General features: G+C 58.7%; 2 protein-coding genes, 1 long non-coding RNA gene and 4 other non-coding genes across 7 annotated transcripts; 1 reads left to right on the top strand and 6 right to left on the bottom strand.

Annotated features, from left to right (window-relative positions):
• Positions 1-108: 108 nt before the first annotated feature.
• On the bottom strand, positions 109-6,081 carry EIF4A1 (eukaryotic translation initiation factor 4A1). Its single transcript, XM_060647411.3, has 11 exons — positions 6,009-6,081; positions 4,680-4,728; positions 4,153-4,285; positions 3,556-3,695; positions 2,410-2,578; positions 1,976-2,085; positions 1,654-1,797; positions 1,424-1,561; positions 1,242-1,331; positions 882-961; positions 109-768 (listed from the first exon to the last, which is right to left on the bottom strand). Exons 1-11 carry the CDS (start codon positions 6,029-6,031, stop codon positions 624-626), a joined length of 1,221 nt encoding a protein of 406 aa, XP_060503394.1. The 5' UTR covers positions 6,032-6,081; the 3' UTR covers positions 109-623.
• LOC132688666 (small nucleolar RNA SNORA67) lies at positions 1,055-1,195 on the bottom strand. The gene has a single exon (XR_009614645.1). It is a non-coding gene; the product is annotated as a small nucleolar RNA SNORA67 (small nucleolar RNA).
• Positions 2,172-2,316, bottom strand: LOC132688687 (small nucleolar RNA SNORD10). The gene has a single exon (XR_009614666.2). It is a non-coding gene; the product is annotated as a small nucleolar RNA SNORD10 (small nucleolar RNA).
• Positions 3,119-3,260, bottom strand: LOC132688681 (small nucleolar RNA SNORA48). Its single transcript, XR_009614659.1, has one exon. It is a non-coding gene; the product is annotated as a small nucleolar RNA SNORA48 (small nucleolar RNA).
• LOC132688678 (small nucleolar RNA SNORA48) lies at positions 3,981-4,115 on the bottom strand. The gene has a single exon (XR_009614657.1). It is a non-coding gene; the product is annotated as a small nucleolar RNA SNORA48 (small nucleolar RNA).
• Positions 6,082-6,140: 59 nt separating the features above from the next.
• Positions 6,141-11,877, top strand: LOC132688380 (uncharacterized). The gene is made up of 2 exons (XR_009614513.3): positions 6,141-6,510; positions 9,254-11,877. It is a non-coding gene; the product is annotated as an uncharacterized LOC132688380 (long non-coding RNA).
• On the bottom strand, positions 6,904-14,245 carry SENP3 (SUMO specific peptidase 3). Its single transcript, XM_060647410.3, has 11 exons — positions 14,022-14,245; positions 12,469-13,194; positions 11,429-11,668; positions 11,222-11,333; positions 10,700-10,847; positions 10,524-10,571; positions 10,047-10,124; positions 8,332-8,469; positions 8,066-8,149; positions 7,898-7,948; positions 6,904-7,456 (listed from the first exon to the last, which is right to left on the bottom strand). The coding sequence occupies exons 2-11, from the start codon at positions 13,181-13,183 to the stop codon at positions 7,346-7,348; spliced, it is 1,725 nt and encodes a 574-aa protein (XP_060503393.1). The 5' UTR covers positions 13,184-13,194; positions 14,022-14,245; the 3' UTR covers positions 6,904-7,345.
• Between the last annotated feature and the right edge of the window lie 117 nt (positions 14,246-14,362).

Below are 14,362 nucleotides of genomic sequence, written 5' to 3'. Positions count from 1 at the left end.
CAGCGACACAAGGGAAATCTAGAAGGGTAGTAGCTGGGGACCCAGCCAGAGATGTACCCAGTAACAGGTGGGAGGGAAGGGGAGGCAAGAAATGAGAAGCCCAACAGGCAGTTTCCAAGTGATTTTATTCAGAATTTTGTTGTTTGTTTCCTGAATCAATAAATACTATACAAAACAATGTAAAAATGGCTACCATTTTCTCTCCCCTGCTCCCCCCACCTGGGGACAACCCCATGGGCCACCTAGCTCAAGGGTTCTCCAGATTTGGTCCAGCAAATGAGGTTGGGTGACACTATAGCCCCTTGAATCCTCTTTAGAGGCGGGCAGCTGGGTGGGGGAGAGCCTCTGGGGTTTGGAGGCTGAGTGGGTTACGGGACATGGATTAGTGTTTTCGGGAGAAGAGACGGCGCCTGGGGCAGGAATCTGCCCCAAAGAAAAGGGTGTCTAAAATGTTCACGGTTCCTCCTTTTGCCTCAAAAAGTGACATTTATTCAAAGAAAAAAAAAAAAAAGAAAAAAAATGACAAGATGTCCATCCCTTGGCTCCCTTCCCTCCCCCCTCCTGCTCCTCTTCAACCCCCCAAGGACTGAAGCCTGGGTAGGGCCAGGGCGCAGGACAGCCCCTCAGATGAGGTCAGCAACATTGAGGGGCATCTCCTCAATGGAGGTGTTGTAGAAGGTCTCGATGTCTCGAAGTGTCCTCTTGTCCTCTTCTGTCACCATGTTGATAGCCACACCCTTACGGCCAAATCGGCCACCGCGACCAATTCTGGCGGAAAACAGGACGCCTCGGTAGGTAGGATGAAGGGAAGGGGAGGGGAGCGGGGGGGGGGGAGCCACGGCGCAGGGAGAGGGGAGGCCGCGTTCTGGAGCCACACTTACCTGTGGATGTAGTTTTCCCTGTTGGTGGGAAGGTCGTAGTTGATGACTAAGGAAACCTGCTGGACGTCAATGCCTCTGGCCTGGGGCAAAGGAGAGGATGGGTCAGCGTGTGAACGAGAGGCGAGCAAGGGAAAAGAGAGGAGCACAGTCCCGGCGCAGGAGGGACTGGAGCGCGGTGTAGGCAGCCGAAGGCAGGCAAAGGAAACAAAGCTCCCCTCCCCCGACGGCCTGAGGCTTGCCAGGTTCTGTTCCAAGCTGCTACTTTCCTGAAGAGGGGCACGAGTAGGCCCCTTGGAGAGGGAATCACCTTGGATTTTCCCTTCTTCCTTCCCAGTCTTCTCCCGAGTCCGCTCTACTCACCAGCAAGTCAGTGGTGATCAATACTCTGCTAGAGCCAGAGCGGAACTCCCTCATGATAACGTCTCGCTCCTTTTGGTCCATGTCTCCGTGCTGGAACACGAAATGGAGGGTGCGTCCTGAGGACCAGTGGTGAGCAGGGCGCGGACGCACGCGCTGCCGGGAGCCAGGTGGAGAGAACTCACCATCGCGGACACGGTGAAGTCTCGGGCGTGCATCTTCTCAGTGAGCCAATCGACCTTCCTTCGGGTGTTGATGAAGATGACAGCCTGCGTGATGGTCAGGGTCTCGTACAAGTCGCACAGTGTGTCCAGCTTCCACTCCTGGAGGGGGGGGCGGGGCGGGGGCGGGGAGATCAGTCAGGGGCTGTACCAACGACGCACCACCAGGCCCGCCCCCTGCCCCGGGGCCCCACCTCTCGTTCCACATTGATGTAGAACTGGCGGATACCCTCCAGGGTCAACTCCTCCTTCTTGACCAGAATTCGAATGGGGTCCCTCATGAACTTCTTGGTCACCTCGAGCACGTCGGAAGGCATCGTAGCAGACAGCAAGACCACCTAAGGGAAGAGAGAAGCCTCGGGGTAGGGGCTCCTCCACGATGCCTGCCCCCTCAAACAGAAGCCGGCGTGTAAAGAGGCCCGAAGCGAGACACCCGGAATTCCTATGGTTTCTCTGGCACTTGCCATCGCTGTCCTATCCCCCCCACCCCCCACCAGTCTCTAACGGCTTGCTCACCTGGGTGTTACTGTTAAGCTTCTGGAATATGTCATAGATCTGGTCCTTGAACCCGCGGCTTAACATTTCGTCAGCTTCGTCCAGCACAAACATCTTGATGTATTTGGGAGCTACGACAGGAAAAACAACAGGTAACAAAACTAGAGAACTATGAAGTCAGGCTTCAACCTCCAGAGAAAAAACGGACGAGAGGTCTGCTCTCAGAATACAAAGGCTGATCCTTTGCCTGGGACCCCCATGCCAGGCCAGGCGACAGGCCTGGGAAGTAGAACACTCCCCGGGCTGAGAAGACAGGGGAGCCAAGCCAGGCTCAGATGACACGCATGGGTTCATCACAGAGCAACTCTTCCACGGGCGAAAACAGACGGCCTAGGGGACGAGGTTGTAGTCAGGTGAGGACAGGGAAGACGGGGAAGCAGAAAGCGGACACTCACATAAGTATCTCCGGTTAAGCATGTCGAACACACGTCCCGGGGTCCCCACAATGATATGGGGTGCTTCCATCTGAAGCTTCTGCACCTCGGCACGTACATTGGTCCCTCCGATGCAGGCATGGCAGGAGGCACCCATGTAATCTCCCAACGCCATGACCACCTTCTGTATCTGAACCCAGAGAAAGAGAAGGACCCGCAGATTAGCTACAACCGTGCCAGACCCCACCGGAAAGGCTTCTCGTGTCATTCTCTGCAGATCACACGTGCGCCGTGAAACTCACTTCCCGGACAAGAAACAAGCAGACGACTTCATTTAAGACCACACTGCCAAGAAGGGGCAGGCACAGGATCTGAACTTGTCTGGTCCCAAAGAATACAAGGATTCACAGTAACGGCCCTTTCTAAAAGCCAAGAGCGACCCATTCTTTAGATCTCAAAGCGACCAGTTTAGTGAACAGAATGACCTCTACCTGCGTCCTTCTGCCGCTGAACCGATCGATGCTAGATGCCACGTTCGCTCTTGAAAAAAGTGTGTTCTGCCCATTAATGCCCTAAGGAATCCTTCCCAAACTTCTTTACTTACTTCACCTGTATCTACAAGTTAGCAGAGAAACCATTACTTCCCCACCGAGGGTTTAAAAATAACTAGGAAACGAATGTTTCTCATTCTCTCTCCTCCAAGACCCAAGAAAAGTCTATCATTAGGATTTCATGTGCCCCAGGCATGAAACAGCTCTGGCCACCAACCCAGGCATCAAGCTAGGATGAACAAAGGACTGCGTCTGCTCTGCCCCAGGCTGATATAAGAGCAGCACCATCAGCGAGGTGTCTCTTTGCCCATCACCAGGGGGTTGGTTCACACAACAGCCACCAAACTTGCTCAGCCAGCCGGGCTCCACCTAGCTGCCTTTTCCCTGGACTCAGGAAATGGGCGGAGGAAACGATGCTTATTGTTCGTTAGGAAAGGGCATGTAATTAACCCCAGCCAGCCTTCAGAGATCCAGCAGTCCTTGGCTCATTTTCTTTAGATCTCTCTTCCCCAACGCTTCGGATCTTGAGGTGGTGGCCCTTAGGGAGCACACCTCGGACTTTCTGATTATGCTCCTTCCCAGAGCACCCTCCAGGGGAGGGAAGCCACACGCTCACCTGCTGAGCCAGCTCTCTAGTGGGCGCCAGGACCAAGGCCTGTGTGGCCTTTAGATCCAATTCAATCTGTTGCAGAATCGATATGGCAAAAGTGGCTGTTTTCCCAGTCCCAGACTGGGCTTGAGCGATCACATCATAACCTAAACAGAGTAGAAGAAACTTGACGTGAGAGTACGTACGTGTTGCTATCAGGAGATGTTCAAGGCTCTGCTCCATCAACAAGCAGTTGATAAGAGCTAAGTGCCAAGCACTTAGTGCCTCCCAGACTTTACCGCGCCACAACCTAGTGCCCAAATGGGAACATCTGGAAACCAAGTTAGATTATTCATTCATTTAGGACTGCCCAGAATTGACCTTTGACCTAAAATACCAACAGCAGTGAAGAACTGGCTAAAATACCACCTTACTGAAATCCAACCAGCCATCCATGTGTCCAGGGCATGAACCAGGCACCGGCACAAACCAAAAGCCAAGCTGGGATAAACAAGGAATTGCTTTGCCCCAGACTGATATGAGGCTGGCACCACTGACCAGGTGCCACTCCACCCAGGTCAGGGACCATGCAGAACTCATTCTGGGGCAGAGGGATCTTCTTACCCTTGATACAAGGAAGAATGGCTCGCTGCTGGATGGCAGAAGGCTTCTCGAAACCATAGGCATAGATGCCCCGGAGAAGGGACTCGGAGAGGTTCATGTCGTCAAAGCTGTCAACGATCTCGTTCCAATTACTCTGTGGGGCACAAAACAATTCAAATGGTAGAAGAGGCGACGCGGTGTCCCAGAAGTGGAGCAAACGACCAAAGCTCCAGAGCCCACAGCCTCTCCTCCCACCTGGGAAGCTGGTTGGCTCTACGCGGTCTGGGAAGTCACTCTAAGGGGCCGGTCCACTTGTAAGAAGAGAGGCTGGACAGTATAGGAGAGGGGAGACTCAACACACAGGACGTGTTTCACACACACTCAGGGACCTACCGATTTGGAACAGATCACTCGAAAGGACTTAGGATGGGTAGGAGAAGTCATCTACTTGGGAGTTAGGCAAGCAGCTCTCCAGAAACCAGGAGACGCTGCTAGAGACACTGCCTTTCCCAGGGACTAAAGACAGTGGCGCAGGAGTGCCATCTCACCTCGATGACGCCTTCGGGCTCCATCCCATCGGGGCCATTGTCTCTGGATCTGTTGGTTTAAAGTAGAAGTAGGCCGACTGAGACGCCAGAAATCCCGACGGCCAGGCTCTTCCTACCAGCAACCGACCTCGCACGATGCCATCAGCCCACGCTCCCCGACCCGACCCCATCCTGGACCCCAGGAGACACAAGTGCTCAATTTACAACCGAATCAGGCCTCTGGCCCCGCCACCGAGGGGACGACCCAACCCCCGAAGGCCCGGAGGCTGGAAGGAACGGCGTCGGCGCTTCCGGGGGACCGGAGGTGGTCCCCGCGGCCGGGCCCACGTGTCCGGGGCCGGGCCGCTCCGAGTCCGAGCGCGCGCACCTCCCACCGCGGCCCCGGCGCGCCGGAAGTCCCGCCCCGCACCTCCCCGATGCGAGGGTAGGACATCCCCTTCCCCCCACGTCACTCCGCCCGCGCCCTCCCCCACCCCCTCCAGCCCGTCTCCCCCCCTCGCGGTGCCCGGATGTGGGAGGCCGCGGGCGGTGGCGGCCTCGCGCACAATGAGCCCCAGCCGAGCTAGCGAAGGGGGAGATTGCACAACACTGAAAAGCGAAGCGGGCTGGGGGAGGGGAGCCCCTCGGGCCGCCATGTGCTCGCTCCCTCGACCACCCAGCGGCGTCTCCCCCCGCCCCCCGCCACGGCACAATCCACATCCCGCCCGCCCCCGTCGCGAAATGGCGTCGCCCTCCCATACCTCAGGCCGCTCACCCCCGAAGGAAAGTGGACCTGCCCATCCGCAGTTTGCCAATTGCCCGGCTCGTGCGGCAAAATGGACCCGCCCGCCCGGCGCCGGGTGGGCTCCCGGTGCCTCACGCGGCCGCTCCTCGGGGTCAGGCTCGGTCCTGGCCGTCAAGAAAACCAGCACACTGAACGGCCGGCTTCTTCCGCCCCGACCCATCGCTCCGCGCGACGACGCGCCCGGCTCGCAGGACCCGGGCGTCCCCGCTCCGGCCAGTGGTCCCGTCGGAACCCTCCGGAATCCCGAGCGCGCGCGAGCCCTCCCTCAGGCAGAGAGGCGCCCGGACCCGCCGGCTCGGGCCACACGCGGCGGCGGCCGCCCCCGCCTCCCACGCCCGGCCGCGGCCTCGCCTGGCGCTCGGCGCCGGCCTCCCGGCGGGCCGCGCCTACTCGCTCCCCAGGACCGGGCCTCCCGGCGTGGCTGCCCCGCAACCCCGGGTGGGGGGAGGGGTGCCCAGGGCGGTGGGCCTCAGCTCCCCCCGCGGGGCCCTCGGGAGGGAGCGGCTGGGTAAGTAGCCTCGACCTCTTGCAAAAGGGTTTCTTACCGGGAATCCTGACTCGCAGACATGATCCTTAGAAACTAGGGCGGAGTGCCCGCCTATCGACAACTTATAGAGCGCCCGACCCCGCCCCAGCCATCGCATTGGCTTGGCCACCTCGGCCCCGCCTGCCGGCGTTCAGCGACTCGGCGTGACGTCAGCTCGCAGGAGCTCCGGCACGCGGCCACCATTGGACCGCCTGGACATCTGTCAAGGGGAAGACCCGCCCCGCGGCCCCATTGGCTCTGGGGCCCGCCTTTCTCGCCGGTACGGAAGTGACATATGGGAGTCGGGCCTCGAGGCCTGGCAGCCATCTTGGGGCCCAGCGCCCCTACACGTGCGGAGGCGAGAGCGCCTCGGTCATGTGGCCCAGCGCGCCCTATCACGCGAGAGGGGCGAGGCTTCAGCCTCCAGGGACTTCCGGGCTCCAGAGACCGCCGCTTCCCTTCGCCTCTGCTCTGAGTCTGCTCTGGACCTACATTCTGTTCCGTTCTCTCCCGGAGCAAAGGTAGATCGGACACCGTCCCGCCCGTTCCGGAGGTGCCGGGGATGATGGGATCAGGCGGGACGCCCCCGCGACAGGCCCCCCCCCTCCCCCCCCCGGGCCACAGGGAGGGACAGGGATGGAACAGCCGACTTCCTGGCTTCCCCAGCATTTGGGGTCGCTGTCTTGAACTTTGGCTGGCTCTCTTAAGTGTCCTGTTGCCCAGCTCCAGCACCTCTCAAGCTCCCTTACGGGACTCTTTAGGGATGATGAAGACAGGGTGCTGGCCAGCGAGCCAGGGGTGGAAGGCTGAGGTCTCCATGACCACGAAAAGGGGAGCTAACAGGGGCTGCTGAATCAAAGCCTGAGAGCGAGCATATGCACTAGTTTGATGCCCCTTAAGGACGACCACCACTGTGTATCTCCAAAGGATCCTTTATTGACCAGAGCAGGACCGTGGCATTTATATATATATATAAAAAAAAGTTTGAAGATCTGGCAGGCCGGAATCCCTTTGCCCGCCCTCCACCCCCAGCACAGATTTTCCTGCCCCCGCCCCTGCACACAGAAGGGGGATGGATGGGTGCCCCACCCAGGCCGCCAGGCCACGCTCCCCCAGGGCACAGAGAAAAAAGAGGCTTTTTCACGGCCACCCCCTGAACATCAGAAATCAACAAGTATTCTCTCAAAAGGAAAAAAAAAATACAGAAATCAATTAAAACATTTAAATATGAAAAACCAAAAGGGAACTGGGTGGGGAGAGGCAAGAGAGGAAAGGAATGGGAGTTTCTTGGGAAGGAAGGGTCCCCCATGTCCTCACGCCCATTCATAAACGGGCTTGAGGCCTGGGATCCAAGGCTCACACAGTGAGTTTGCAGTGACACAGCTCCTTGTAGATCTGCCGACGAAGTTTGGGCATGTCCTGCTGGGTGAAGCTGAACGGCTGGGCCAGCGCCAGGTGCTTGCAGTACTGGGTGTTAACAAAGCAGGCCGTGAGCATTCCCCCGCCCCCCAAGTCAGGACCCGTACTACCCCCTTCGCGTGAGTGAGATCCACCTCCCTGGAACTTTCAGAGAACATCCACATTTCACAAAGGGAGCCAAGGTGCCCCAGCCTGGGGCTCAAAGTCTAACATCACTGCTCTTGGTACCTGAGATGCCCGGTGTTAAAATACTCTGCATTGGCGGTTAGGAGGCAACTCTCCTTAGGGCCAGAAACCAAGGAGCAAGAGACCCAGTCCCGATGTGGGACGGGGAAGCCAGGAGAGCCAACGAAATCCAGGTTTGTGCTCTCTGACACCTAAGGTTACCCTCTGCTCCACAAGGGGCTGTGGGCAATGGGGCAGGGGGCGGGTTGCAGGACAGCCTCCCTCCTCTTGCCCAGCCCTTTAATCCAACTGCCATCTGCTTACCTGTAACACGAAGGCACCGCAGTCGCTGTCATTATTCTGCCTGGCCACATTCTAGAAAAGGAGAAGAAGGCAGGCCCTTCATTTAGAGGCTCCTAGGGGCGTGGCCTCAACTTCTGCCTCCTGCCTTACCTCTGTCACCACCCCGTACTCCTCCCTCTAGAAACTTACCATTTTGAAGTAACCTTTCCAGCCCTGGTGGAAATCCAGCCGGTCTTTCTTCACGGCCTCTGCCTGTAGGTACTTGGCAATATGCTGTGCAGACGGAGAAAAGGAGGGAGCGATGCCCGGTGTCTCCCACAGGAGCCCGGGGTATGGTGGTCACGGGCACCGAGCCCAGGTTTGCTCCTCAGAGCCCCCAGGCCCACCCTTCCGCCGCGAGTGCCGCCACTGGCTTTCCTCCCCACTCTTCCCGCCTCCCTCCTTCCCACTCAGACCTTAGGGCAGCGGCGGTTCAGGGTGCGCTGCGAGTCAAAGTAGGTGATGGTGCGTCGCCTCACGTCAACCGAGATGAGGGACCAATGCACCTCCAGGTGGATGGGGATCAGCAGTAGCTCCTTATTGAAGATGTCCACCTAAGGGGGGCAGTGCCAGGGGTCTGGTCAGAGGGCACGAGAGTCCTGCCTACTGTCATGAGGGGTCTAGAGACGAGTGGAGGCGCTGGCAGGAAGCCGCATGGGAGGGCACAAGGCCCAGCCCTCCACCGGAAGGGGCGGTGTCAGAGCACACACCTGAGAGCCCAGGATGGCCCGGGTACTTTCCACACATTAAAGGTACCGGCGCTCAGTAGCGAAGGACCGAGGCTCAGCACTCTGGAGCCAGACTGCGGGGGTTTAGATCTAGCTCCTGCCTTTCCTAGCTCGTGGCCATGGGCGAGCCACTCTATATGCCTCAGTTCTCTTCACCGTAAAAGGCTGGAAACGATAGCCGCTACCTCCTCTGTTTGTTCTGAGAATTAAGTCACACCGAGGACAACGCTGGGTCCCCGGCAAGTGGTCGGTCAGTTACCACAACCATCCTCTGAGGAAGTCCTCTCCCTCGATCTAACGGAGGAAACAGCAGCTTAGAAGACTAGGCAACTTGCTGAAGGCCACGGAAGGGGCAGAGGTGGGACTCAGATGCAGTATGCAGAGGCCAAGTTCTTTCACTGTAGGTCCCCCCACCTCTATCGGGAGCAGTAGGCCTGCCAGGTCGGGGAGGGTGTGAGCTCCTGAGCCCGGGGACAGAAACTAAGAAATGCTGCAGCCCATGGTCCTACCTCACTGTAGAAGTTTCCTGGCCTTGGAATTGCAGGGCAGGGAAACTAACGAGAACTATCTTTTCCCCCTCGCCAAACGTGCTCTCTCCTGTCTTCCCCAGTAACGTCTGCTACAAACCCAGGCATCACCCTGATTCTGAGCTTTTCTTCGTTACCTCGTCCAACCCGCCAGAAAGTACTTCGATTCTACCTGCAAAACCCATCCTAGAGAGCGCTCCTGCTCCTCCCTCAGCATCCTGGTCAAGTGTCTGTCTGGCCTTCTTTGCTCGCCTCCTAGTTAGTCTGCCTGCTGCCACTCTTGCCCCACTTCCAATCTCCAACAAAACAGGAGGCTCTTCCCAGCCTGCTTAAGGCTCGTCAACGGCGCCTCAGCCACACGGTGACAGCGGCCTCCACGCCCCACGCGATCAGCCCTGGCCAAGCTTCTGATCATATTCCCCCCCCGCTCACCCTGCCCCAACCACAGCAGACACTCCTGTGGGCCTTCTGGGCCCCCCCCAGTCTCACCTTGTGTCCCATGTACTCGCCGTCCCCTTTGCCTAAACCACTCTTGCCCCCGAGCCACACGTGACCAGGCCCTCGTCATTCCAGGCTCAGAGAAGAGTGGCCTTCCTGGAGCCACCCACATTCCACGCTACTACGTCTCCCTTTTAATTTGTTCATGGCGCCTAACACTAGCTGAAATTTAACTTACTTATTCACACTCCACGAAGGCGAGAAGTCTTCCTTACTTAACACCAAGTCCTTGCTGCCCACGACAGTACCGAACGCACAGAAGACCCATGTTACTTGAAAGACTGAGTGAGCAGCCTCGGGGAAGGGACTCCTAGAAAGCGGAACTCTAATCCTTTACAGGGAAGGCGTTACCCACATACACGTGAACTGGCAACTCACGTTTTTGGTCCACCTTTTCACCCCATCATAACCCTTGGTACGGAGTTTATCGTAGAAGAAACTGTTGAAGAAATGCACCTGTGCCAATGACACAAAAGAGCTGGATGGAGTCAAAAGAGCTTCAGGCCTCCCTGCCAAGTCTCCTCCGCCCAGTCCCTGCCCCATGTCACTGGGGCTCCGAGGGCCAGTTTCAACAACCTCCACTGCACTCCACTGGGGGCAGAAACCCAATTCTCTTCCTGCTACCCCTCCCAACTGGTGGGGTGAGCCACGGGGAGAACCACTGCCGACTGGGGGGAAAGGAACAGAGAAGTTCGGGACCTAGGTTACAGGTCTGAATTTAACAGACCGCCTTTTACCACCTCTCCCCCAAACAAAGATCCTCCCTCCGTGAAAAGGGAAGAGATCAAAGGGAGTGAAAAGCTGCTGGGATCTGCAGAGGTTCTCCTGGGGACTGAAGTACCCTGTCAGGCCTACCTTTTCAGGGACCGTGTCCATGACCAGGTCTCCGTACATGTTCATCACCTGGGGAGAAGACGGGCGGCAACTTGCCATGGAGGGTGCGGCATGGGCACAGGGCTCCCCCGAGCAGAGGGCCCCAGACACCCCGCTCCCCAAACCCCCTCCGGGGCCCGTTTCTCCCTCCTCCTCACCTGGTCATTGAGCCAGTTCTGTCCGTACAAAGTCCCCAGGTCGTCCATCGTCAGCACGTGCCGCTTATAGGCCACTCGGAAGCCCCTCACCATGGCGTTGCCTGGCATGCGCTGGTACGACTGGATGAGCTGCAGCACCAGGCCCTTCCTGAGTAGGCCAAGGGCGGAGTCACACAAGAGACGAGGGGCTAGGGCGTACAGAAGGACCTTCTGCTGCCCAGAATCGGGATCTGTCTCAACTAGTCCCCGCCGGGGCTCGCGTAGCCTTCCGAGGGCCTGCTGAAGGGCCCGCTCCTGGGAAGGAGGCACGTGAGCACCGGGCATATTTCAGGGCCCCGGGGAAGGACCGCCCCATCTGCTCACAGGGGCTTCGCGCTTCACCCGCAGATTCCTCCCCCTCGGTCCCTGCTCCCTCCTCCTCCCCTGAGTCGGTCCCTCTGGGCGGCATTCTCTCCCGACCCCTGACCCCTCGGGCCCCTCAGGCCCCGGCCCTCTCCTGAGGACCCCTCTGTCCTGCCTCACCTGGAAGGTGTAGAGAACTCCTGCTGAAAGATGTCCTCCAGTTTCTCCACCACCTCATCAGTGCCGAGGGGAATGAGGCTGCCGTAAGTCTGGAGGAATTCATCCAAGATGCCTGAGCGGAGAGGAAGAGGAGAGTGTGAGGCCTCCGCACTCCAACTCAGGAGCTGGCGGAGAGAAGAGAAGGCCCGGCCGTCCGGGCTCCCTTACTCTGCACGCAGGTCACATGCTCCTCTCGCAGGGGGCTGTGCTGGCCGGCCTTCTCCCCGGGCCGCTCCGCCTCTTCTGCGGTGCCCAGGTCTGAGCCCTGAAAAAGTTCCTGGGCCACGTGGTCCCCGATGCTGCACACGTTGCTGATGAGGATGCTGGCGTCAGGGGGTGCCGGGCCTCGCTCCCCTTCTGGCCCGGGCGGTCCCCCAAAGCCATTGGGAAGAGTACAGGAGAGGAGGCCTACAGCGCAGGGGAAACAGGATGGGGATGAGAAATTGGCTAAGATCAAGGAACAACGGTGAGATCAAACGATACAAATTCTAAGAGCACGGGGAGGAACCGAAACGGAATCTCCCGATAGGAACTCTAGGGGATGGAAACCGTAACGCGCGAGAGAAGCATGTCTAACAGGTTACAGAGGAACTGAAGAGAAGAGGTGCTCGTCATAGGACAGAAGCAAGAAAAGACTAAGACTCGGAGAGAGGCACGCGTCCGAGACATTTACCACCACCGTATACCTAGCACCGAGTACGGCACCCGGTGCACACCGAAGGCTCGATAAATACTCCAGGGACTGATAAAAACACAGCCCGACATTGTCTGCTCGCGTCCCCGAAAGAAACATCCCGAGTGCGAATGTCACACACGGCTATACAGGTGGTAACTGCAGAGAAATCCCATCCCAGTACCAGAGTAGCACCCTTCGCAGATGCACAGGCAAGGGCCCCTTTATTCGGAAAGGCCAAACGAAAAGGGAGCTTGCGTGGATAATAAGACTAACTTTTCTAAACCTCATCTCCCGTTCTCATCTATACACAGGACGCCTACTCGGCTCGGGGACTCTGTCACCCAGCCTTGACCGTCTCCCCAGACTCAGATCTTGCTCAAAGTGGGGCTTAAGATATTTCACAGCTATTCTGGACCCCCTCGCTCTGCCGTCCCACTGTCCTTAGACCCGGCTCTCACCACAGCAAGAGGCTCCCAATCCTCCTGGATCTGAACCCTGCCCCCACCCTTCCCACACCCCATTCCCACCTTACCGGAGTCAGGGTCCAGAGGAGACTTTGGAGTCCACCTTAATCCATCTTCCTCCACTGGGGGCCCAGAGGACATTGGTGGAGACCCTCTCACCCCGTCCTCAGCCATGAGAGCACCTAGCAGACCGAGCCGGGGCGGAGGTGGCCCCCGAGGGGAGTCAAAACGACAGCAGGGGGATGGCAGCTGTGGTGTCGCACCCCCTTCCTGGGGTGAAAGATGGTTCTTGGGGTGTGCGAGGCTCCGCCGCCGGCCCCGGTGGCGCCCCCAAAGCTTCCAGTGGAATGTCAACGAGGTGCTTTTTGAGTACAGCAGCATCCGGAAGGCTCGCATGGCTCTGCGGCGGCGCTGGGAGCAGGTTTTCCGATGAGTAGGGCGAGGAGGGCGAGGCCGCTGGGAGGTTCCCAGCTGACCCCATCTGGGGGGCAGCCTCCAAGCTGCCCCTTCCTCTTCCTCATCTTCATCCTCATCGTCCTCTTCTTCCTCCTCCTCTTCGCTAGCTGATGCATCAAAAGAGGGCCGAGGGACAGGGAGGCGTCTGGCTGGCACTGTGGTCCCTGACCCAGGATCTGGCCCAAACCCTCCACCTGATTTAAGTCGGGGTTTAGGGGGTGGGGGCCAACGAAGACGCTCCCGCCTGGGACTTGAGTAAGCCGGGGCCACGCCAGGTCCAGGAGGCTCAGGCCCCCAAGACCCGGTCCCTTGTATAGTCTCTTTCATTTTCCGGTAGCCTGTAAAACAACGGTTAGAGTGTCAGAATGCAAACACCCCGCACCCCAGATCCTGCCTCTCTTCCTCAGCATGCCTCCTCTGGAATCAGATACAAATGACCTAAGAAAAGAGGAAAAAGCGCAAAACCCCTACGAATTTCCGATCTTTTCGGTTAACAAGATCCGCAGGGCCCTTCAGAGTCCATGCCACCATCTCTCCCCCAACCACAGAGGAGCAAGGGAGAATGGCTAAGCGGCAGGATCTTATTTCTCGGACCCCCCAGGTTAAAGCCACTGTTGTCAGTATTTAATGCCACCAGGAGTATCCTAATTGAGAACCTAGTAAGGGCAATGGCTCAGCAGGAGACTCCTGACATGATAAAGAGATACCTGAGAACACAGCTTCCACGGGGAAACCGGGGTCTAGAGTGGGGAGAGAGTGCTCTACCACCTCGGAATGAATGGGGTGGGGTGGGGAGGGTACGGGCATGCTCAGGTCGTCGCAGGAGGGAATGGGGATCCCAGGGCTATGGTTCAGGTAGTAAAATCTAACGAAAACGGAAGAATGTTAAGGGAAACTGAAAGAGAACCCAACCGGTGCTCAGGCAGCCGGATCAAGCCGCTGGGACAGAACTGAGCCGCGTGAGCCAGGTTGGCCCAGCCCCCTCTCCTGCTCCGCTCCCGGGGGCCAGAATGCGTCCCACACCGGTTTGGTCCTGGACAGTTCGGCGCCCGAGGGCCTGAAGAAGCCCCTTCGAGGGCCTCCTGGGCCCCGGTTTGGTGGGAATGAGATCCAGGAATGGGAGAGGCCGCGGCAGGGCTGGGGGAAGGGTAGGGGGCGTCCTCACCGGGAGCGGGGAAGCCGGGCGGACGGGCCCGAGGGCGGGCGTCTCCGGCCTCAAGCTTCCCGGCTCATCTCTCCGGCGACGGCGGCGGCCCCGCCACTCCTGCTGTCTTCAGGCGCAGCCCTCTCAATTCAGGATTCCAACGCTTCTGGGCCGCGCGCCGCGCCGCCGAGCCGCCCCGCCGCGGCCGCCGCTTGCTCTGCTCCAGCCTCCACCTCCACCACCTCCCCCTCCTCCTCCTCCTTCTCCTCCTTCCCCTCCCGCGAGCCCCAGGCCCACCGGCGCTGGCGGCGCACGATTAGTACGTCACAGCCGGCGAACAGCGCCGGCGCGGCCAGCGCGCG

Source organism: Panthera onca, chromosome E1 (genome assembly GCF_046562875.1).
Source record: "Panthera onca isolate mPanOnc1 chromosome E1, mPanOnc1 haplotype 2, whole genome shotgun sequence".
NCBI lineage: Eukaryota > Metazoa > Chordata > Mammalia > Carnivora > Felidae > Panthera > Panthera onca.
Note: the sequence above shows the minus strand (reverse complement) of the source record. Positions and strands in the feature narration are given on the sequence as shown.

Coding starts and splice junctions, on each gene's coding strand:
- SENP3 (XM_060647410.3), bottom strand. CDS start 13,183: ATGAAAGAGACTATACAAGGGACCGGGTCTTGGGGGCCTGAGCCTCCT. Junction 8,470..10,046: donor TGAAAAGGTGGACCAAAAAC/GTGAGTTGCCAG, acceptor TGCCCCCCTTAG/GTGGACATCTTCAATAAGGA. Junction 7,949..8,065: donor GGAAAGGTTACTTCAAAATG/GTAAGTTTCTAG, acceptor CTCCTTTTCTAG/AATGTGGCCAGGCAGAATAA.
- EIF4A1 (XM_060647411.3), bottom strand. CDS start 6,031: ATGTCTGCGAGTCAGGATTCCCG. Junction 2,579..3,555: donor CTAGAGAGCTGGCTCAGCAG/GTGAGCGTGTGG, acceptor CTCTGGGTTCAG/ATACAGAAGGTGGTCATGGC. Junction 1,798..1,975: donor AGCTTAACAGTAACACCCAG/GTGAGCAAGCCG, acceptor CTCTTCCCTTAG/GTGGTCTTGCTGTCTGCTAC.